Source organism: Procambarus clarkii, chromosome 56 (assembly GCF_040958095.1).
Source record: "Procambarus clarkii isolate CNS0578487 chromosome 56, FALCON_Pclarkii_2.0, whole genome shotgun sequence".
NCBI classification, from domain to species: domain Eukaryota; kingdom Metazoa; phylum Arthropoda; class Malacostraca; order Decapoda; family Cambaridae; genus Procambarus; species Procambarus clarkii.
The window spans coordinates 20,434,109-20,458,981 of NC_091205.1; the positions used below are offsets into that span (position 1 = coordinate 20,434,109).

Consider the following 24,873-nt stretch of genomic DNA (forward strand, 5'->3'; position numbering starts at 1 on the left):
CGTCATCTCTTCACTTTCTAGTGTGTGGTTTGGTCAACATTTTTCAGCCATGTTATTGTGACTCCTCATCTTAATTATGTATAGGTTTGCAGTACAGAATATAACTGTTTCACATCAGAATGGATACAATAATATTAAGTTAAAAACATGAAAGATATGAGTGTTAAGTGTGTGCTTCAGAAAAGCATTTTAGGGAGCTTAGAGCTAGGCCTATGAAAAGGGATTTTCAGTTTTCTCCTCTTGCTGACAGGCACCTGCACCTCCTGGTGTAGCTATCAAATGTGGAAACTGGACATAGAAATTGGATATGGGTAGTAAAACACACTACTGTAATGGACAAAATCTTGCTTTTCAAGTACAACTGAAAATTGCTGTGAAAGGCAAGTCTGGCTATTGAGTACAACACATATATAAATATACTGTATTAGTATATTTATTCCTCAGGCTTGCATTGTCCACTGATAGTACAGTAACTATGAAGACGCTGCCTGATAGAGGATAGTAAGGCCATTTTGTGAACCAGTGTTTTGCTAAAACTTGCCTTATCCATAAATTCTTTTTAATATATGTATATAGTACTGTACAGGTACTTTGAATTTTGCCACTTTTTAAAACCATGCTATACAATACACCACACTCTTTTTTTTACATTTATTGTGGATTAGATTAGGCCCATTATAATTTAATATTTTTATGAAACCCTTACTGCATGAATTCACCTGTATCCCTCATAATAATATAGTAATAAATAATTCACTGTCAGTGGACAGGTACATTGTAGGCATACATCGAGGTTACCCCCCCAAAAAGGTCGAACTGCTAACCCTCCCTAGGATGCAACCTCGTAACAAGTTGACTAAACTCCTGGGTACCTAGTTACTGCTAGGTGAGCAGGGACATTAGGCAATAGGAAACACGCCCAACCATTTCTGTCCTGCCCTAGATTTGAACCCAGCGTTCCCAATCTCGAGTCGAAAACAAACCTGACTATACTCCGGTCTTGATAGTCGCAAATAGTTGGCATTCTGTAGGTGACTTTTCAATACCTGCTGCAGTGCACATCTAATTGCTAGTGATGCTTTCTCTAGGCTAGCAATGTGCACTGTTCCATAGTACTGCATTGTAAACCTAGAATATGCTCATATCATACAGGCCCTTTGCAAATAGCTCATTAACCAATTTTAAAATGTCAAATATTGGAGGAAAAGTCTAGTTTAGGCTCGGTTATGTTGCATTAAGTTGACAGATGAGGTATTGATGAAATAGGCAAGGTTTTATTGACTGCTTGCATTTCTAGGTTGGACTGGGATGAATTGGGAATGGCTTGAAAAAAGCCACTTTTGGCATAAAGTGACCAAATTCATTGTGTCAGGGCACAAGCAACCAGTTTATATATATATATATATATATATATTATACAGCACAGTACATGTTAAGTTTATATCGAAGTCCCCTATCCTTCCCTAGGATCCAATTACTGACCCCGCCCGGGATGCAACCCCACAAGTTGACTAACTCCTGGGCACCTATTTACTGCTTGGTGGATGGGGGCATTAAACGACAGGAAACGCGCCCAGCCATTTCTGTCCCAGGCCCGGGGATTCGAACGCCGAATTCTCAACAATAAGTCGAGAATGAACCCGACTTGACTATCGGGGTCCTCAAAATTAACGGGTAGTACCGGGACTCTCAAAACTACCGGGTAGTACCGGGACCCTCAAAACTACCGGGTAGTACCGGGACCCTCAAAACTACTGGGGTAGTACCGGGACCCTCAAAACTACCGAGACGTGAATCAAGGTAGCTTGTGCCGAGGCAGGTACTCACCTAATTGTGCTTGCGGGGGTTGAGCTTTGGCTCTTTGGTCCCGCCTCTCAACTGGTGTACAGATTGAGCCTACTGGGCAATATCATATCTACATTTGAAACTGTGTATGGAGTCAGCCTCCACCACATCACTTCCTAGTGCATTTCCATTTATTAACGACTCTAGACACTGAAGAAATCATTCTAACGTTTCTGTGATACATGACAGGTGTTGCATGACAGCTGTTAACGCCAAATACACTCCCGTCAGAACAACATTATCAACAGTTTACCAGTAAAACTCCAATCACCTCGAGCTCATTATTAACTTTCCGGAACTAATCCCACTCGTCGACCCTTAACCCCTAATGGAAGCTTGTAGGCGTGGGTGTCCCAGCAAGCCAACAGGTGCCTATTAAAGCTCAAATCCAACTCGTGTATATGAATACAATCAACAATGCCCTTTTTAAATGTATAGACTACCAATACGATGGGTTAATAGATCCTTTTACCTGTTTATTGGGCCAGTGTGTGGGTATATATATCTCAAAAGATCTTGGATGAGTATAGCGATGTACGGTACGGGTCGGTCGTCGGCTTCACACTGGTGAGTGATGCTGCTGGCCTCTCCACCGCCGCCCACGTTTAATTGTCGTCTCACACCATTTTGACTCATAAATGACGTGTATGAGCGTTTGATTTCATGTTGCGTTTGATATATGTAGTTATCTGAATTTGCCTGAGGGGCTATTAACACGCTAGAGGCTTCGACGAGGACAGGAAGCCGATGGCTTGTCACAGTTCCCCTTCATTTGCCTTTATGATTTTTTTTGCCAGCTGGATTTTAACATTTAAGTTTGGCATATATATATATATATATATATATATATATATATATATATATATATATATATATATATATATAATATACACAAGATGAGTACATTCGTCTTGTACTCTCGATGAATGTTCCCCAAGCATATATGCAACTGTATGTGCATATATATGTATGCACATACATAACGAAGGTCGGTCATGCGCCAGATCTCCAGTATTAGCTCTTGATACTGGTAAAGGCTCAAAAGGGCCACCACTTACGGGCTATTCATGCCCGTGCCACCTTTTGGGTGGTTTAATCTTCATCAATCAATCTAACGGAGGTGTACCCATGCAGGTGCTCCCAGGTCTCTCTCTCCCAATCTCCTATAAACCCCTCCCTCTCATCTTTTTCCCTATCCCCCCCTCTCTTCCCTTTTCTTATCTCCCCTCTCAAACTTTCTCCGCCTAAGATCTATACCCTCGCTTCCTTCCCTTTCTCTGAATCTCGCCCCTCTCTACCCTCCCCATCTTTTTCACCTACTTTTTCCCCTTTCCCCCTCTTCTAGTTTAGTTCATTTATTATGCACCCCATACCCATCTTCACCTCCATCTACACGAACCCCCCCCCTCTTCCCAGTGTTCCAATTTCCTATCCCATTTTTTTTTTTTTACAGAGGTGGGTAACTGCTGGTTTCCTGTTAGAAGGCTTTTCCACCCCATAGCAAAACTCACCCACTAGTTTCCCTGGAATATGACTCGCCAATCATTTAACAACCAGGTACCCAATCATTACTGGGTGAACAGAGGTGTACAGCTTAAGGATTAATTGGCGCCTAATCAGTCTTCCTCGGCCAGGATGCGAACCTATGTCACGCAGCTCGCGAAACAGAGCGAGTCTGTTAACCACTGAGCCACCTATCTTCTTCTTTCTCTTTAATGAACGTTTCTCCATTCCCCCCTCGATCTATATCTCTGTCTCAGAAAATGATACTGAATTCACAATTATCGAAATATTGGGACTCCGCCAGTCACCGTTCACTGATTATATTGGGTGTAGGGGAGAAAGGGAGGTGACCATTGAACTCAAACCCCCCTCAAAATAGTACCAACTTTGGTACTATTAGGAAAAGTTCGATTTGCCTAATAGGCAGAGTGATTTTAGTTATTTAAACAATTATTTCCAATTGGTTTAATTGAATTATTATTATTATATTTAGAATATGAATTATACTGACTTAGTTACGTTAGTTTCGGTTAGGACGGTTAGGTTTGGTCATATTTTTACATTAGTTTTAACTTGAATTAATAACAATTAAACAATATATATAATATATATATAATATATATAATATATATATAATATATATATAATATATATATAATATATATATATCGTACCTAGTAGCCAGAACGCACTTCTCAGCCTACTATGCAAGGCCAAATTTGCCTATTAAGCCAAGTTTTCATGAATTATTTGTTTCTCGACTACCTAACCTACCTAACCTAACCTAACCTAACCTAACCTAACTTTTTCGGCTACCTAACCTAACCTAACCTATAAAGATAGGTTAGGTTAGGTTAGGTAGGGTTGGTTAGGTTCAGTCATATATCTACCTTAATTTTAACTCCAATAAAAAAAAATTGACCTCATTCATAATGAAATGGGTAGCTTCATCATTTCATAAGAAAAAACTTAGAGAAAATATATTAATTCAGGAAAACTTGGCTTATTAGGCAAATCGGGCCTTGAATAGTAGGCTGAGAAGTGAGTTCTGGCTACTAGGTACGACATATATAATATATATATATATATATATATATATATAATATAATATGACAATGTCAGACCACGGAGGAAAATGAAACAGGAATTTCCTTAAGTACTTTCGTATATTAAATACATCTTCAGAAGGAATGATATAATATAATATATCTTAATATAATATATCTAATATACGAAAGTACATTAGGAAATTCCTGTTTCATTTTCCTCCGTGGTCTGACATTGTCACATTCTTAATCACGTGTTTATTTTCGTGATATACACATAATATAATATACAATATAATATATAGTATTTGTATGTCTGTTCAAAGTTGAAGGCCACACGGTTTGGGCGAGCCTCACCCAAATTGGCAGAGGGAAGGGAAGGGAACTATCAGGGGGAAAGCGCCAAGCCATTACGACTATATAGCACTTGAAAGGGGTCAGGATAAGGATTCGGGATGGGACGGGGGGGAAGGAATGGTGTCCAACCAATTGAACGGTCGGGGATTGAACACCGACGTGCATGAAGCGAGACCGTCGCTCTACCGTCCAGCCCAAAACCGTCTTTAACGGTTTAAGTATGTCTTTTGTAATCCATAGGTTGTTTAGTCTATCAATGGTAACTTGTTTAGTTAACATTGGCCGAGACATTGAGTGTTGTTAAGGCTCTGTACGTGTTTTATGAAGAATAGGTTTTACACCTGTGATGATGTTTATCATGTTCGCGAATTCAGTCTCCCAATATGTTTTGACGACAGTTCCAACTTTTTTATTAATACATGAGGTACATCTGCATTTGTGCAGCTACCCTAGAGTATAAGAAGTGGAGTACAGTGTGTCAAAAAAGCTAACTACGTGATGCTAAAAAAATCCCCATCACACAGGATGGTTAGTCATACAGGTGCATTGTGAGGATATCATCAACACAAGAGTGAATAAGGCAGCAGTGGTAAAAAAGTCCCCATCTCGCAGGATGGTTAGTCTATTAGGCAGCTAATATTCATTCTAACGGCGATTGGACAAAATTAGAAGAAAGGAAGGGTAGTGGTTGTTTTATTAGTGATTATTACCATGGTTAGTGAATATGTTGTTTATCTGAATTTACTGGACGACCCCCCCCCCCCCCCTTATCTTGTACTCTCGATTAGGACAGGAAGCCGGCGACTTGCCAAACGTCCATCCACCAATTTGTCCTAATTTTGTCGACCTGGATTTTGAATTGTAGCAGTGTTTTGGCATTTACGGCTTCGGCGGCCAGGTGTCCAACCACTTGGGCTGGACGGTAGAGCGACGACCTGGTTTCATGCAGATCGGCCTTCAATCTCCGACCGTCCAAGTAAATAAGTAAATGTTTATTCAGGTAAGGTACATACATACAAGAGATTTTTACAAAAATTGCTAGGTTTATAAATAGAGCTGGTACATACAATGCCTAAAGCCACTATTACGCAAAGCGTTTCGGGCATGAAACCCGAAAGTGGTTTCGGGAAGTGGTTGGTCCCTATTCCTCCCCCCCCCCCTCCATAACATCCCAAATTCTTGACCTGATCCCTTCCAAGTGTTATATAGTCATGATAGTTTAGCGCATTCTCTTCCTAGTTCCCTTCCCTTCGGCGGGTAGGAAGTTCCATTAGTTTGCGACTCTGTAGGTGAAAAAGCTTTTTTTTTCTGTCCTACATTGTAGCTTATTGAGTTTCAAACCGTTGTTCTTTGCGTGACATCTGACGTTTTAACGAAGCGGTCTGGAGGATACTCCAAATTGTTGAGTATTTTAAGTTTCGATGAGTTCCGTCCTGTCTTGTCTGAGTTTGCAGTGTTACTTCAGTGACCCTTAACCGTTCATGGTATGAGAGTCGACTTAGTTCTGGAATGATTTTTGTCGCCTGGTGTTGTTCTTTAAAAACTCCAAATATGTATAATCACCCTGAATTCCGATCACAAATAAAGCTCAAGTCATATTTCCGATAGGCATCGTATTTTGAAAACTGCCGGGGGATTTAGGCAAAAACTGACCTATCGCTGTTTTCACTAATTTTCATATTTTCGGAATAAAAAGTCGTAATTTAAAGCAGTTATGTCTTTCCGAAGTTGAGGTCTCTATGCTTGGATACAATAATCCAAATGATTTGTGCCAAAAAATATGTGTCAGAGATTTATACAGTTGAATAACTACATTCTTTCCCATAAAATTCAAAGGTTCGTTTCACTATTCCTAGGGGTTCGTTGGCTATTTTTTAGTAATTTTTACTACAGCTTCCACTTGTGCAACTTTCAAAGATTGGTGGACTCCGACTCCAAGGTCCTTTTCATCACCATCATCAAAGGTAGAGATTTGGAAATCATAGATTTCCAATCCAGTTTCTGAACCAGTGTGCATATTTCTTTAATAAATTTAAATTTAAATACATTTTGTGTTATAATTTTGGTTAATATTTTCAGCACTCGGTTTATATCTCCCTTCTTGAACCTTTTCATCCATTTGTACACTTCAGTCATGTTGCCCCTTTTCTCTTTGTCTGTGTAGATTTTCTTAATCTCTTTTCATAAAATTTGAGAAAATTTTACATTTGAGAAATTTTGGCGAGTTTTGTGACCATGATGATGAAGATTAAACCACCCAAAAGGTGGCACGGGCATGAATAGCCCGTAAGTGGTGGCCCTTTTGAGCCATTACCAGTATGGTCTGCCAGTATCAGTAGATGATACTGGAGATCTGTGGAGGTGCGCCTGCACCCTGCGTGACGGGAGATGTCTCCATTTGTGACCAACAAAGGGAGACATACTATATAAACTACGCAGTTTATATAGTTCACAAAGGGGGACATACTATATAAACTACGCAGTTTATATAGTTGAGGAAGCTTGCGAATTGTGGTTTGGGTGAGAGGCAAAGCCTCAGAGTTCACTGTTAAAACCTTAGGTTACTATTAGGTGATTTCTGTTTAGTTGCTTATTCATAAATTATTATTAAATTATCTCATATATGTTAGCTTAAGTCTCATATAATATTAAATTTTACCCCAATATATTTATCATTTTAACCTAATCATGTTATGCCTGAAAAGCTGTATGGAATTATATTGACTTTATATAATATACAATAATTATACGTTCTAAATTACCACTATAATGTGTTCCTTAGTATATTTTACGAATAAAATAATTATCATCATCATAAATTCAGAAACAAATTAGCAATTCCGCACACAGTGCTAACTGCCACATTAGTGTCGAACCCGCTGATTATAAATTTGGAAAATCTACATACTCCACAAGTGTCTAATTCTGATAACTTGCAGTAATTTGCAATACCACCACCACCTCCCTGGTTTGGTCTAGTTATGAATTCCTGGATCATTAGTAATGTTAAATAGTTGGGTTAAGTTATCTTTTAGCCATGTTTATGTTAGTTATAAACGAGAATTTATAGTCGAGTGCTTGTGGTAAGTCACTAAGTTTTTTGGTATTAATGATTTTATTGAGAAACAAATTTTCAAATTTTCGGATGAAACCTAAATCCCTTATCATGGTGCATTATATGTCGAGGAATGGCGACCCAGACTAGGGGGGGGGGTAGAAATAGCCTAAGCTACTCTATCGCTTTGAGATGTATTTCTTTCTTGTCTCAATAAACATACTTGAACTTGACCCAGCCTGCCGTAGCCAGTCCAACCCAAGACGTTTCATCTCCACACGAGGTCGTACAAGTATCACAACAAGTCCGAACACATTGGAATGAATCGCCAGTAAAAATTCACCACATTAAGTAATTCCTGCAGTTTTCTCGGAGTGGACGGTCATGGGAAATCATTACTAGCTTCAATTTTGATTTCTATTGGTTGAATTCAGGCTACTGATACACGATGTCCCAGGAAACTCAGTTTGAGGACATTGAAAATACACTTCTCAGGGTTGAGCGGCAGGCCGAAGTCCCGCTGCCAGGTGAGGAGTCGGAGGTGTAGTAGATGCTGGGTTGAAAATTGAAATTGAAATAAGTTTATTGAGGTAAAATACACACAAAGGGATGAGGTAGCTCAAGCTATTCTCACCCCGTTCAGTACATCGTGTTAATACATACATAGACACACACAGATGTTGGGTGATTGACCACCAGAAGATGGCGAGTGTAGGCATAACAGAACGTGGAGGCCCTATGATCACTTAGTGAAACGTTAGAATGTTTGGGCCTCATTACATAGCCCAAAAGGCATCTGGACGAATTCAAATCGACCGAAAGGTGTTATGATCGCAGTCTTAGGGATGTTTGCTGGTTCCACTGGAATCTAGTGAAATTCCCGGTTCAGGTCAATGTTTGAACAAAATAGAGGAGTTGACCAATCCATAGAATATGTGTATATTCTGAGAATCGCATATCGTCTTGGATATGCGTTACTTGGTAGAGGTCCGGTAGGGTGTGAGTGCTGAGGGATCTGTAGTCCCCTCAAGGGCACTACTTCCCTGGAGCTGGTTTGTGAACCATAAAGAGAGGTGAGGCCCCATGGACTGTTTGATCGCCGGATTATTCCCGCCTTCTGTAGCCTGTTGAATTCAGCTTGGGTGTCCGTCAATCATTCTGGGGCCAGGCAGCGTGGTCTGACGAATGTGGGTGATCCCGGCGCACTGAGGTAGTGCTTGGCAGTGTGCTGTACTTCAGGACGGGGAGTCCAATCACTTGGACTGAACGGTAGAGCGACGGTCTAGCTTCATGCAGGTCGGCGTTCAATCCCCGACCGTCCAAGTGGTTGGGTACCATTCCTTTCCCCCTGTCCCATCCCAAATCCTTATCCTGATCTCTTCCCAGTGCTACATAGTCGTCATGGCTTGGCACTTTATCCCCTGATAGTTCGCTTCAGGACGGGGAGCAGGGGGCCAGGTTACGTCTTTGAGCTCGTCCGGTAGTCTGTGGGTGTGACTGGGATAGTATTGTGAACCTGTGTCGGTTGATTGTGCTCGAGACCCCACACGTTTGGCTCAACGTGCAGGTCTGGGGCCAGATTCACGAAAGCACTTCCGCAAACACTTACGAACGTGTACATCTTTTCTCAATATTTGGCGGCTTTGTTTCCAATTATTAAACAGTTAATGAGCTCCGAAGCACCAGGAGGCTGTTTATAACAATAAAGACAGTTAAATGGGAAGTTTTCATGCTTGTAAACTGTTTAATAAATTTAACCAAAGCCTTCAAAGATTGAGGAAAGATGTACACGTTTGCAAGTGCTTTCGTGAATCTGGCCCCTGAAGTACAGGTGTCCTCTTCTAGTTACACTTCAATCGCATCTTTCCTCAGGAGCGAAGACCTTCTGTGAGTCTCAAAACTCTTCCTCCTGCGACAAAAGCCCGTCAGAGCAACAAACCGCCCTGTTAAACCACCTGGTATAGTTATCTGATATTGGTGATGGTCTGAAAGCATATTACGGTTCCAGTAATAGTCTACTTGTCTACTGGTTAGTGGACCTTTGTCCTAGATAGAGATTATTCTCAAGTTATATATTTATTATATTATAAATCGTTAGTTTAAAATATAAAAGTATATGCTTAACAAGTTTTGTTTTAAACACTGAAGAATTTAGTTTTCTGTAAACGAAATTCAAGGTACACTGAAATAGTTTTAGAATTATATATTTCACGTTTCGGCCAACATTATATCATATTACCAAACCTTAACCTTAAGTAACCTTAACCTAACCATGGGTAAAGAGTAGATAATAGCACTTAATTATGTAATCGTTGTAAATCCATTATCGTGAGTGGATTACCTCCCTGAGGACAGTTTGAGTTACAATGCCAACCTTGCCATAAGCCTCCTCAGCGCTCAACGTTCCCCTAGTGTGTACGAAAGTAGAGTGACCCTTTTTAGATTGATTGATGAAGATTAAGCCACCCAAAAGGTGGCATAGGCACGAATAGCCCGTAAGTGGTGGCCCTTTTGAGCCATTACCAGTATCAATAGATGATACTGGAGATCTGTGGAGGTGCGACTGCACCCTGCGTGACGGGAGATGTCTCCCGTGTGGACCCTTTTTAGCAGTCATCGGGAGGATAAACCCTTCATGCAAACTGCACCTACTATCAAACAGAAGAGACCCTTTTTACACTCTTGCTGACCTGCCTCTTCTCCTTGAACAGTCCATGGGCCTTCCCATCAATCGCTGTGGAAAAAAATCCAGCGGAAATAGTCAACGGACACTAACACACAACCTCCTCCAGTCGTCTCTTACGCTGGAGTGACGTTTCAACAAATCGCAGAGCTCCCTCCCCCATGTTAGCCTCGCCCCCGCCCAGTCACTTTTCGTTGGCTATCGATGATACCACCCTTGCGCTCCCCTGTGTAATTCCTTGTTATCTTCGCAAATGGTCTCTATAGACAGAATCCAAGACCACAATGCTCTTAATGTAAAGGATTTATCATCGTACTATCATAGCATCATACCATCGTATCATCATCGCATTTATCATCGTATATTTATCATTGTACATCGTATTTATCATTGCTAGAATAAGGTGACGTACAGCTTCTCTCTCTGCCTCTGTCTGTCTGTCTCTCTCTCTCTCTGCCTCTCTCTCTGCTTCTCTCTCTGCCTCTCTTTCTCTCTGCCTCTCTCTCTCTCTGCCTCTCTCTCTGCTTCTCTCTCTGCCTCCTCTCTCTCTCTCTCTCTCTCTCTCTCTCTCTCTCTCTCTCTCTCTCTCTCTCTCACACACACACACATGGCTTATGTACCAGTCCAGATGTGTTCATAGTATCTTGAGAGATTATCTTGGGATGATTTCGGGGCTTAGCGTCCCCGCGGCCCGGTCCTCGACCAGGCCTCATTTTTGTTACGCATCCACAGGAAGCAGCCCCTAGCAGCTGTCTAACTCCCAGGTACCTATTTACTGCTAGATGAACAGGACATCAGGGTGAAAGAAACTGCCCATTTGTTTCCGCCTCCGCCGAGAATCGAACCCGTAACCTTACGACTACGAAAAACCGAGCGCTTGTCACTCGACAATTAGGATAAATCGGACATCACTAGCGAATTACCACCGGAACATAGTGACAAACAGGAGAAAGTTCCAACACAATATAGTGACCAGCTAGAATGAGGTGATAAACAGGTTAGTGACCAAGAGCATTGTGACACTAAGGCGACCTTCAGGATTAAGCGACCACCAGAATAAGATGGCCAAGAGTGTTAACCACCGGACCAGTTATAAATGGCTAGAAGGCGGTGATGTAGAGCTAGAGCTCATTCCCCTGTAGTCACTAATAGGTAAGCAACAGAAAAAAAAGGTGACCGACAGGATAAAGCTAATGAGTATAGTGACCACAAAAAAGGAGATTGATATGATAAAGCCACAACTATAATATAGTGACCACTAGAGTGTAGTGTCCATTCAACCATGGTTACCCCCTTGACTATATTGACCAATAGATTATAATGACCACTAGACTAGAGTGAGGAACGGGATGGTACAATCGTGATCTGGGTCAAGGGGAAGACGCGGAATTGTCTTCATATTTCAGTCTCAAAGGTCAGATGTCAGACGAGGAATATTGATAGCCTAATGCGATATAAATTTAACAAAATATAGGGTTAAACACTGGCCCAAATGTCGGGCTGCAGATCTATGAAGCATTCAACCAAGCTCGTTCGTAGAAACAAATTGACTACATATGTACAGTACATGAGTATGATGTACTCATGTACTAGTATACTCAGTACATGAGTAGAAAAGCACAGGATCTACCTCACAAGGGTGGGGGATAGAAATAGCCTAAGCTACTCTATCCCTTTGAGACGTATTTCATTGTCTCAATAAACGTACATAAATTCACAAGGGTCTGAAGACCTAATGACTTAAAATCCCAGGTCTTAAGTGCTTATAATCAAGCAGAGTGAATAAATTACAGCTACTGCGACTCTTTTAATATATGTGTAAGCTCCTGCGACTCTATATGTATATGTGTATTCATTCACTCCGGTCAAATACTCTTTTAAGTTTTACAGTATACTGTGTAATGAAAATATATAAATGGTATCATCTATACCTTCACTCGTACTGTTTGTGTGAACCTGCTAACTTTTATTATTGTTTATGTGAAGCCGCTAACGGTTGAATATCGTTCCTGTGAACGCGCTGATTTTTGAAAATTGTTTCTGTGAACCCGCTAAATTTAAATATCGTTTCTGTGAACGCGCTGACTTTTGAATATTGTTGGTGTGAACGCGCTAACTTTCCATTGGGCAAGAAACACGTGAAATACTGAAATCCAATATTGGTGATCCCGGAACAAGAGTGAGGGAGGTCAGTTGCTGGGCAGAGCGGGATGGAGGAGTCCGGAAGTGTCCTTGACCTTCCCATTAGAGAGCAGGTAGGCCTATATAAGGCCGCTGCCGCCACACGTCCAGACACTTCCACTCCTGTCAAGGTAGGTGTTGGAGGGTAACTGGAGCACCACCAGCGGCCTCCTCACACTGCACTTCCCTAGTGTGTGTCAGTCTCTCACACTCGTATAGCTCCCCAGAGTGTCTCTCTCACACTACAGCTCCTCAGTGTGTCACTCTCACACTAATGGTAACTCGCCTACCATTACCGAAGCTCATAATTCCTTCATTAAACTGCGTGTGTTGAGGCCTCGGGTGTAAAGGTGTCATGTATACTCAAGTACTCAGCAACTCCTGACTGTAAACCCTCTAAGACTGTAAACTCATCTCATGTGACTGGTATTATAAGCACCCAACGGAAAGTCTAAACTACCCAGCAACTGATGACACTCTGAGTCAGTGTGAACTTTAAATTATTCTGTTTCCGAATATACAAATATAAATTATTTATGAATTATTAATTGTTGGCGCCTACGACCTCAATAGGCCTACACCCCGGTGCAGCACACAATAATTTACAATAACTTGAACATTGTTCAGATAATAACAAAACATTAACTCGTAAACGACCAGAAACAACTGACGAAAGGTAATATTACAATCAGTTTTCCCCACAGAAAATTATACTCCAGAAGCTGGAGGAGTGAGACGAGTATTACCACACTAACTTTATTTTCCAGATGAAGTTCATATTGTTGTTGACTGTGGTCGGGCTGGCGGCCTGCCAGTTCCCGCCTCGGAGGCCGGGCTTCGGAGGCCAGCCGAAGAGGACAAGCAGTAAGAGCTTCTCTCAAAGTCGACCTGGAACTCAGAGTTTGGGCGCCAAGGTAAGCTTTCTACCAAAACACTCTCCCTTAAGTTTATTGCCCCTATCTCTACCTCCTTACATTAACCTGAGATTTATACCATCATACAACGTTCTTCAAACTTTATTTTTGAAAACCAAGCCTAAGAAATTGTTTAAATGTAATGTTAAGATAAATGTGGCGGTGTTACAGGCTGACGACACTCGCGGCGGGAGTGAGTACTACTTCTCCTGGAGACACGACCCGCCCAAGACAGAGTACACAGGCGACGCTGCTCACAGGATGTGTACAAGTCTGGGCGGCGGGTGGCAGCCTGTGGCCATCAGCTCTCGTGACGAGCTCAACTACATCCATGGCATTATTGTCAGAGGTTAGCTGTTGTTACTTTACCCTTATACTCCCTTGCTCTGATGACATTTACCCTGTATATGGCCACAGCTGTCATTTTCCCGTTATTATGCTTAAGCTGAGGCATGAAAATCGTCCTTCGAATCGTAAATTTAATACAATTATTCTGAAATATATCCATCCTTCCACTAGTACAATCGTCGCTAATGTTCGTCTCTCTAACTTTTGTGTTTTGTGTGAACAGAGCGGCTGGACTACATCTGGACCGGCGGGGTGAGGGCCGGCTCCGGCTTCAGGTGGTTCAACGGAGAACCTTTTGGTATTACTGCCTGGTCCAACACCGGAGGGTGAGTTGTGTACACACACACACACACACATGCACACACATTCTGGATCCAAGAGTTAATGCTCGATCCTGCAGGCACAAGTAGGCGAGTACACACGCACGCATCACACCTTCCATTTCTGTGCATTGCAGCATACTGTTTCACTGAAATATACTCCCTCAGCTTCTGCAACATGTTAGTATAACCAATATAATGAATAAGGAAGGGTTAAATAATGAAGAATGGTGCATGTTGCAGACTCCGCCGACCTCAGCCGGACAACCGTGAGAGTGGTAAGGAGAACTGCCTCGCCATCCTCAACAACTTCTACAAGGATGGCGTCGCATGGCACGACGTTGCCTGCCACCACGAGAAGCCCGTCATCTGCGAACGTTCCGTATAAATCCCCCCAACATTGCCATATGTGAGAGTCGTACACAAGGGCTCTCACTCGGACCCCGTCTCCCTGCGCCCCTGACAGTGAGAGTGCTTCATTCTCCTTTTACCAGGGTTTCGAACCCGCATTTCCAGGTCTCGACCCCCTGGTGTACACAGTACCGTAACCACGTCACCAGCTATTTTTTTAGGGAATTGCCGGTGAAGTAGTGATGGCACTGTGTTCTCCATGCGGCGAGCCAACGTAATACAGGTTCGAACCCTGGTGATGTCATGGACTTCTTAAGTGATTATATCTATATATATAATATGTATATGTAATTCTGCCAACTTTTAGTAACTTAATATATTTATTATTCGAAGCTGCTGCTTATGTAAACAAATTGCTACCCCCCGGGGCAAAATAAATATATAAACAAATATATAAACATTAAAAAGTGGTGTTTATTTCCAGTTTTGTACCATTACATAGTGGTGCCGTGTTGGGGGGAGGGGGGGGGAGACTTTTCTAGCCGAGACAGTTCATGTCTGGTGAGTTAAAATGTGCGAATTCAAATTACTTTAGATTCATGTAAACGTTTGAGTGTAAAGAATATGGCAGATAATCCCGTGTGAAGAGTGGAAGACAAGTTATTTATACGGAGTCCTGACATTGTACAAGAACACGGGCTCACCATAGCCCGTGCGACAGGGACATTTCGTTCTGAGTAGCTAAATCTGAAACAATAACATGTATACGAGCCGTCTCTTGTCATGAGGACAGTTGTACTTACGGCAGCCGCGGTGGAGTAATGTAGGAGACTCTCAGTGTAAATGAACAAATCCACAAGGGCCGTGACGAGGATTCGAACCTGCGTCCGGGAGCATCCCAGACACTGCCTTAATCGACTGAGCTACGACAGGGAAAAGGGTTGAAACCGAAGTTCTACTGAACTTACTGGATCCCGTAGCCTCTCCGAGGCACAAACCAGGCTTTTACAGGCTTTTATCTCAGTGTAAATGTGGGGTGGGGGGACAAACTTCGACAAGCCGCCTACTTCCTGTCCTCGTCGAGGCCACTAGTGTTAGTGGCTCTCAGGTAAACTCAGGTTTAGCAGGTGGAGTACTCTACGAGCCTAAGCCATCATCCCGGCCTAAGGCATTAGGCTCTGCTTCAAGTTCATTCATGGGTTTAAAATTAATGGTCTTATTTAGTAGGAAAGGTGGAATAGTCATTTGGAAAAGGACGAACTACATGGTCAAGGAAGATGCCAAAATTTTTCTCACTTCGTTAATAATTTTTCCATTGTCGGGGACAGGAAGAATGTGTTGTCAATTTCTTTTTATTTTAATCTTTCTGGCATAACTAAAACCATCTAAATGTAGATGATTTTAGTTACGTTTGAATGTTAGAAAATGCTATTCAGAAGTTACATGTGAATATAGGTGATTTTAAGAGAATCTTGAATGTTTTTTACAAGATTTTTTTTACCAAATATGTACCAAAACAGATATTTGCAAATCTCATATTCTTCTTCTTCTTGATAGTAGGTGCAGTTTGCATGAAGGGTTTGTCCTCCCGATGACTGCACCAGTACTGATGTTGGTAGAGGCGTTTATGTTGAGGATGATAAGAGTTTTAAAGGTGCTTGTTGCGTTGTGCTGTAGACAGAGGAGAGGCGACTACAACAGAGGTGTTGTTGTGTTGATTTAGGGGCGACGACGATCATGGGATCGGATGCGCCCCGAACAGAGGTGTGTGTTAGAGGGAAACTTGCCGCACCGTAGGGCGGTGTGTTGTGTTTATGGCGTCAGCTGATCCATGGCGTTGCGACGAGGTAGTTGTTTTCTGTGTTTAGCTGTTGGTGGCGCCAGGTATAAATGTGGCGCGGGTCAGATGTGACCCAATTTGTTGGTCGATTGGAGATATTTAGTCAGTGCTTTGACTATTTGGTATTTTTCTTGTGACGAGTGGTCACCGCCTCCTAATATATGCTCGATGGTAAAGGGTATTTTAAGTGAGATAAGTACTTGTTTGAAATTTACTCTGGCACTATAGTGTCGGAAGCAATGTAGGAGATAGTGTTCGATTGTTTCAGGCACCTGACAGTGGATGCAGAGTTCGTTGATGTCTGTTCTGTACTTAGAGCTGTGTGCTGCTAGTTTGGTGTGTCCCAGCCTTAATCTGGTCAACGCTATATCAATTTCTCTGCTTTTATATCTGACATGTTTCCAAGTTTCCCATTTCTTTTTAATGGACCCGTAGTACAAAGGTGAGCATGACGTTTTCCATTTCGTCGCAAAATCTTGGGTGATGGTATTTTTGAAGGCTCCTTTACGTGCAACATGGGGAATTGGATGACGGGTAATGTGAGGTGTGTTGTGCATTGCTTTGGCTAGTTGATCTACTAGTTCATTATGGAGAATACCACAATGCGCTGGGACCCATTGGATAGAGGTATCATAACCGTTCAAACGATGTTCATGAAGAAGTTGAAGACATGGGTAAACAAACTCCTTGCACGTTTTTGAAGAGTACGTAATTGCTTGAATCACACTCTTGGAGTCACTGCAGATTGTATATGTCCCGATTGGTAATGTTGTGATTATTTGGAGAGCTTGATATAAGGCATATAATTCAGCTGTGAAAACAGATAGTTGGTTTGGTAACCATATTCACATCTATATATTTTTTACTGGTCGACTTGTTTTTTTCTGTATAACGCAATTGACATCACAGTACACAGACATAGTACAGACTTATGACAGTGCAGCGACTCAGTGACTGTGCAACAGTCACTGAGTCACAGTGACTTAGTGGCGTCTGTGACTGTGCAACAGGAAGTGTTTTTGAGTAATGGAATACAGTGAAATGTTTTTTATATAAACTGACAATTATGCTTTGTCATCGTTTATTGTATTGGATATTAACACATTTAAAGAGTATAATGATTTATATGTAAAAAGTTAAGCAGTACAATTATAAAAATTCTGACTGGAGTGACTGCAAGACCAATTTCTCAAGGATTGGATAATGGCTGTTACAGGCGAGGATACAGGAGCACACTGTAAGGTCTGCAAAATGGAGGTAAAAGAAAAATATTAGGACTAAAAATATCACGCTCAGTGTAAGAAACATATCAGTGCAAGTCCTTTAAAGAATTATACACCTCTTACTAGTTTATTTCAGTTACTTAAACTAGTATTTTGTTAGGCTTTAACTAGTATTTTGCTAGGCTTTAACTAGTATTTTGTTAGGCTTTCAAGCGAACCCCTTTTTCCGGTACTCCCTGGTTCTCATAATAATTCTTGGCACCATCTCAAGGGTAATATTGTTGCACATCATTGTATCAATCAAATAATTTGATGCATGATCTCCGTAGCGTCTTTCAACCATTTAGTGATCGTCGTTTGGGCAGGATGACGACCCCTGTTGCAAGATGACCATATAGTGGAAGAGGTCATTACTAAGTGTCATTATCTCGGCTACTGGCGTATCGATATCCTCTTGTTGGCACTTTAAGAAAACTCAATGTGGGTCAAGTGCAAGGTGCAATTGATAGCCTTTCTCACAACTCAGCTATTACATGTAGCGCCTAACTCGTTAGGCTAAGACAGGGCCCAAGAGTTAAGTTTCAACTTGCATTTTGCAAAAGTAGAATGAAAGTAGTACTTAAAGTATGACGGAAAAGACTTGGTACTGTTTGCTCAGGTACACACTGTGTGCAAAGATTGCTGCAAGTGTTTCATTCAAGGTTAAGTAATTTGAAGTTCATGTAGCCTAGCACTCATGGAGAAGTGATTTTATTATTATTTTCTACCACAAACGTGGCCACACATTTACAATGCTAACCAGTATATATACATTTTCTTCTGTCCTCCATGGACAGGGTGAGAGATGTGTTAAACATATAGTTCAAGGGTTTATTGAACAGGAGAAGTGGTGTGAGGAACAAATTCACGAACACCAGGCTGATGACTGGTGCCATGACTGATGCAGATTGATGAAGATTAAGCCACCCAAAAGGTGGCACGGGCACGAATAGCTCGTAAGTGGTGGCCCTTTTGAGCCATTACCAGTATCAATAGATGATACTGGAGATCTGTGGAGGTGGGACTGCACCCTGCGTGACGGGAGATGTCTCCCGTGAACTGGTGCAGACGAGCGCTCGTAGTGCGGACGCGGTGCTTGATAACACGTCACCCCAGATAACACCACAGGGGGTAGAGTCAACGAGGAGGAGACAGAATCGTCGAGAGAAGAGATGAAGCCTAACTTCCATCCCGAGGGTGAGAGAGAACGTCAATGGACTTGTGCAGCTCTCTAAAGGAAACTTTCCGCGGGCGAACGAGTTCTACCCTCAGCGAAGACTCGAGGAGCCTTCAACAACGGGCAGCATCAGCACAAGATGCAGGAACGAGACCACGAGACGAACTTGCAATAGTAAATATCCAGTAAAGCAGTGTTCATGAACCTGGAGGGAAACACCAATGCAACCTACGTGTCACAGACTTGGAACGCCCAAGAAAAGAGGAAGAGTGAAGAACGCATCGATGCTTTGCATGTGCAAGCAAGGCAGGACGATCATCAGGCAAAGAATCGTTCAGGAGACAAAACCCGAATGAGGTACGATATTCAAGATGCTATGGATGGAACCCTTCGAGGAACAAATCGACTCGATTGATGCACACATCAGACGATTTGAACGCATGACCATTGACGCAAATTGGTCAAGATCAGCATGGGCTCTTCAGATCTACTACACCCTGGGACATCATCAACATAGTGATTATGATGCCCTGAGAATCTCATTAATGAAAAGGGACGGGATCACAGCAGCCGGATCCCGAACCGGAGCTGGAGTGGCGTAAAGAAGGAAGTGCAGAAGTGTGGAGAGATGAGCACGAGAGTGAAGCGAGTCAGAGAAGTTCACTAGGTGAATCTGCTCCTGTTAGCCCTGCTGGGGTTAACTCAAGTCTTCGCCACCACCGTCTTCAATGGATTAGCAATCTCGCCCCGGTGAAACATTGGAAGCCGCGGCGCATTCCAGGAACTTCTGCACAACAATTTAAAAAATCCCCCCTGGGAGAGGGGGATCCACCTTGAGTAAGATGTCGACATCGGTGATTGATGAAGATAGGATCGACAGCTCTGGTGCTGCTCGATCAAATCCAAGTTCTGATTACGAGGAAGACATTAACGCCCCAACAAAATCAATTACTCAACGTACTGTGGACGAACCCGCATCTACGCTAGGCGTGAGGGAATGTGGCAAGTCAGGTGCTGGCAATAGTTACGAGGGGTTGAGCCTGCCTGAGCCTAGTACCTCGACAGACCTCGTTGCTCGCCCTCAACCATGTAGAAGTACTACAACGAATTCCGGACCGAATGAAGATGCACTTCGGTCCGCAAAAGAAGAGGACGCGAGAGGCTACCGATTCGTCAACACCGCCCAGAAACGCTTACTCTTCTATTGGTAATTTCTTTTAAATCAGTTTATTAACCCAAAACTATGATCAACAGGGTCTTTACTGCAAATGTGGAAAAGTACAACTATGCACAACGCAGCAATTAAGTTCCTGATATCTGAATATTTGTTGGAACAATGTAACCAGACCCTCAGTTATAGTAGTCTCCCCTGATAAGATAAAGAACGTGTGAATCTTAGAGAATGGGGGAACAGCAACTAATGGTGTCCGCGAACCGTTTGTACACCAACTATAGTTAGTGATCATTTTGTTAGTAAGATGTGCTAAACCTCAACGTTGTTATAGCAAGATGTGCTAAACTTCAGCGTTGTTATAGCAAGATGTGCTAAACCTCAACGTTGTTATAGCAAGATGTGCTAAACCTCAACGTTGTTATAGCAAGATGTGCTAAACTTCAGCGTTGTTATAGGAAGATGTGCTAAACTTCAACGTTGTTATAGCAAGATGTGCTAAACTTCAACGTTGTTATAGCAAGATGTGCTAAACTTCAACGTTGTTATAGCAAGATGTGCTAAACTTCAACGTTGTTATAGCAAGATGTGCTAAACTTCAACGTTGTTATAGCAAGATGTGCTAAACTTCAGCGTTGTTATAGCAAGATGTGATAAACCTCAGAATTTTTGGGAGTTTTTAGTTTTTAATAGATAGGTTTTTGATAGGTAGATAGGTTTTTGATAGGCATTTGATAGGTTTTTGATAGGCATTTGATAGGTAGTTTTTGATAGTAAGATGTGATAAACTTTAGCATTTTTGGTAGTTTTTATTTATATTGTTGCTCGGCTGCTTTATTGTGTACTGTATATTCATCCTGTAAATGAATCTAACAATTAATTTATATATTTTGTATATATACAAGAGTTCATACATTCTTGAACAGCCACTAGCACGCATAGCGTTTCGGGCAGGTCCTTAATCCTAATTTTCCCTGGAATACGACCCGCCAAATCGTTTAACAACCAGGTACCCATTCACTGCTGGGTGAATAGAGGCTACAGTTAAGGACTGGCGCCCAGTCAATCCTCCCTACCCAGGATACGAGCCCAGGTCAAAACGCTTGCGAAGCGCCGGGCGAGTCTTTCCACAGAGCCACTGGGATTGCAGTGTAAATATGTGTATTTCATGGCAAAGTGAAGTGTAAAATTCAACTCTGAAGTTCAATTGACACTTTTAAGGGGACTGATGCGTGTTAATAAAGAATATGTTTCGCTAAATTACATCTTTGGCATCTTCAACCTTGTTACTCTGATATTTGGGTCAAAGTTTTAAGTGGGGTTTCCTCCTTTTTCCCTGTTTCTTTTTCGTTTCTGTTTTAGTGCACTAGTTTTAGTCTTGTTTTAATAACATTATCTTGGTGGCAGATGTAGGTGCAGAATGTTCACTAGTGAGTCCCATTTTCAAAAGCTTTTCTAATCATTGTAGTGGCTGTGGAATGTGCATCTAATGCAGCTGTTGTCGTTGGATTAATGTTGAGTTTGATGCGCAGGGCTTCAGTAGCTTCACATTCCAGTAAGTAGCGCAATAGTGGCGCCTCTGCTTCTGTTCCACAGATATGACACTCTTTAACTATTGGGTTTATTACCTCCCAGCAGCACTTGTAACCAAGTCTGAGTCTGTGTATGGCTACTACAATGTCTCTGGATATCTTTTTGTTAGACTTGAAAGAATAGTACCCAGTGGCTTGTTCGTATCACATCGCAGTGGATCTTCCTTCTGCTACTTTGGCTCTGTGGCGACTTTTGATTGTTGGGAGTATTTTCTTGATTTGCTCCTTAATCCGTGAAAAACTTAGAGGTATTTGAACCTGTACAACAGGTAGAGCAGTGGCAGTTTTTGCTAGTGAGTCTGCCTTTTCATTACCATCTGTGCCAATGTGACTTGGTATCCAATTTAGGGTGATTGACAGCCCTAGATTATGGGTTTCTTCTTCAGAGGAAGAGGGAGCAGTATATATCCATGCAGGTGTAAGTCCACTACGGGCTCACCATAGCCTGTGCTACTTGGAACTTTTTGTTCCCATGTTATTGTTTCAGATTTAACCACTCAGAACGAAATGTTCATGTAGCACGGGCTATGGTGAGCCCGTAATTTTTTATTCCCAGTAGCTGAATCTATAACAACAACAACAGAAGAGGTGTGTGTGTGCATATATGTAAAGATCACATTCACTCCAAAAAAATCTACCACGGGCTATTCATGCCCGTGCCACCTCTTGGGTGGCTTAATATTCATCAACCAATCAGAAGAGAGGTGAGAGGGTTGCCTCTGTGAGTGTGTCGGAAAACCCGACACCATTTAATAATATCATACAGGCAGATAATATTGCTGTATTGTATTCACAAGTTACAGAGTGGACTACCCAGAATTCAAGAACGTCTGACATTTTTATCGTTTTGTCCCACTGAGTCTTAAATGGATAGTATTACAACTGTTCCTGTGAGTGAGGTAGAGCCAAGAGAAGCTCAGAATTTACCTGCAGCAAGGGTGTGTGGTTGACCAGACCACACACTAGAAGTTGAAGGGACGACGACGTTTCGGTCCGTCCTGGACCATTCTCAAGTCGAAACGTCGTCGTCCCTTCAACTTCTAGTGTGTGGTCTGGTCAACATACTTCAGCCACGTTATTGTGACTCATCGCCTGCAGATGTGTGGTTTTCTCCCCCTGACAAAGAAACGCTGAAGCACACATGGACCCAGTAATGTCTGGCTTCACAACATTGTCACTTAGCTAAATGAACTATGGGGTTCAGGTTCCGGACCCATTATGCCTCTCTGTAACTGTTTCCAGCACCGCCTCCGGCATGGGTATTGGGTGCATAGTAAGTAACTAAACTAAGCAGCTGTCGTGGCGTCTAAAGGAACGACATTATATACAGACACACTCACGGTAACAGTAGAGATTAAGCGCACACATTACTCATGCCATTAGCATAAAACAGGAGCAAATTAAACGCACCGGCCTCTCTTACACAATGTGTATTTATCTTGCCAAGAATGACAAGTTGTTTTGCTAAATTAACATTTTCGAATAAATATATTAAGTTACTGGAAGATGACAGCATTATATATTGTAGATAGTTGAAGAGAAAAATAGTTTAAGAATAAATATCAAAGAGGATGAAGGACGCATCTTCTTTGTCTTCATTTCCACATCTGGGCATTTACACATTGCCCAGATGATGATGACCTAGAAAGAATTAAAAGTAGAATGAAGCACTCTCACTGTCAGGGGCGCAGGGAGACGGGGTCCGAGTGAGAGCCCTTGTGTACGACTCTCACATATGGCAATGTTGGGAGGATTTATACGGAACGTTCGCAGATGACGGGCTTCTCGTGGTGGCAGGCAACGTCGTGCCATGCGACGCCATCCTTGTAGAAGTTGTTAAGGATGGCGAGGCAGTTCTCCTTACCACTCTCACGGTTGTCGGGCTGAGGTCGGCGGAGTCTGCAACATGCACCATTCTTCATTATTTAACCCTTCCTTATTCATTATATTGGTTATACTCACATGTTGCAGAAGCTGAGGGAGTATATTTCAGTGAAACAAATGGCTGCGTTACACAAGGATTGATGTGATGTTGCGTGCGTGCATGCGTGTGTACTCGCCTATTTGTGCCTGCAGGATCGAGCATTAACTCTTGGATCCAGAATGTGTGTGCATGTGTGTGTGTACACAACTCACCCTCCGGTGTTGGACCAGGCAGTAATACCAAAAGGTTCTCCGTTGAACCACCTGAAGCCGGAGCCGGCCCTCACCCCGCCGGTCCAGATGTAGTCCAGCCGCTCTGTTCACACAAAACACAAAAGTTAGAGAGACGAACATTAGCGACGATTGTACTAGTGGAAGGATGGATATATTTCAGAATAATTGTATTAAATTTATGCTTTGAGGGACGATTTTCATGCATCAGCTTAAGCTTAATAACGGGAAAATGACAGCTGTGGCCATATACAGGGTAAATGTCATCAGCGCAAGGGAGTATAAGGGTAAAGCAACAACAGCTAACCTCTGACAATAATGCCATGGATGTAGTTGAGCTCGTCACGAGAGCTGATGGCCACAGGCTGCCACCCGCCGCCCAGACTTGTACACATCCTGTGAGCAGCGTCGCCTGTGTACTCTGTCTTGGGCGGGTCGTGTCTCCAGGAGAAGTAGTACTCACTCCCGCCGCGAGTGTCGTCAGCCTGTAACACCGCCACATTTATCTTAACATTACATTTAAACAATTTCTTAGGCTTGGTTTTCAAAAATAAAGTTTGAAGAACGTTGTATGATGGTATAAATCTCAGGTTAATGTAAGGAGGTAGAGATAGGGGCAATAAACTTGAGGGAGAGTGTTTTGGTAGAAAGCTTACCTTGGCGCCCAAACTCTGAGCTCCAGGTCGACTTTGAGAGAAGCTCTTGCTGCTTGTCCTCTTCGGCTGGCCTCCGAAGCCCGGCCTCCGAGGCGGGAACTGGCAGGCCGCCAGCCCGACCACAGTCAACAACAATATGAACTTCATCTGGAAAATAAAGTTAGTGTGGTAATACTCGTCTCACTCCTCCAGCTTCTGGAGTATAATTTTCTGTGGAGAAAACTGATTGTAATATTACCTTTCGTCAGTTGTTTCTGGTCGTTTACGAGTTAATGTTTTGTTATTATCTGAACAATGTTCAAGTTATTGTAAATTATTGTGTGCTGCACCGGGGTGTAGGCCTATTGAGGTCGTAGGCGCCAACAATTAATAATTCATAAATAATTTATATTTGTATATTCGGAAACAGAATAATTTA

At 42.3% G+C, this 24,873-nt stretch overlaps 3 protein-coding genes across 4 annotated transcripts in view; 1 reads left to right on the forward strand and 2 right to left on the reverse strand.

Moving 5' to 3' along the window:
• The window catches only part of LOC123770699 (dnaJ homolog subfamily C member 10), a 31,097-nt gene extending 20,503 nt beyond the window's left edge, over positions 1 to 10,594 (reverse strand). The window contains exon 1 of one of the 2 annotated variants that reach the window (XM_069305829.1): positions 10,497 to 10,594. The gene's annotated coding sequence lies outside the window, so the exon portion shown is untranslated. Of the gene's footprint in view, positions 1 to 2,317; positions 2,600 to 10,496 lie in introns of those variants that run through there. The other variant, XM_045762803.2, reaches the window with a different exon arrangement.
• Positions 10,595 to 13,414: 2,820 nt separating this feature from the next.
• Positions 13,415 to 15,070, forward strand: LOC138349773 (uncharacterized). Its single transcript, XM_069305830.1, has 4 exons — positions 13,415 to 13,584; positions 13,756 to 13,933; positions 14,156 to 14,258; positions 14,496 to 15,070. Exons 1-4 carry the CDS (start codon positions 13,438 to 13,440, stop codon positions 14,638 to 14,640), a joined length of 573 nt encoding a protein of 190 aa, XP_069161931.1. The 5' UTR covers positions 13,415 to 13,437; the 3' UTR covers positions 14,641 to 15,070.
• A 7,989-nt stretch (positions 15,071 to 23,059) lies between these two features.
• LOC138353017 (uncharacterized) lies at positions 23,060 to 24,632 on the reverse strand. Its single transcript, XM_069305662.1, has 4 exons — positions 24,456 to 24,632; positions 24,107 to 24,284; positions 23,782 to 23,884; positions 23,060 to 23,544 (listed from the first exon to the last, which is right to left on the reverse strand). The coding sequence occupies exons 1-4, from the start codon at positions 24,600 to 24,602 to the stop codon at positions 23,400 to 23,402; spliced, it is 573 nt and encodes a 190-aa protein (XP_069161763.1). The 5' UTR covers positions 24,603 to 24,632; the 3' UTR covers positions 23,060 to 23,399.
• Positions 24,633 to 24,873: the final 241 nt, after the last annotated feature.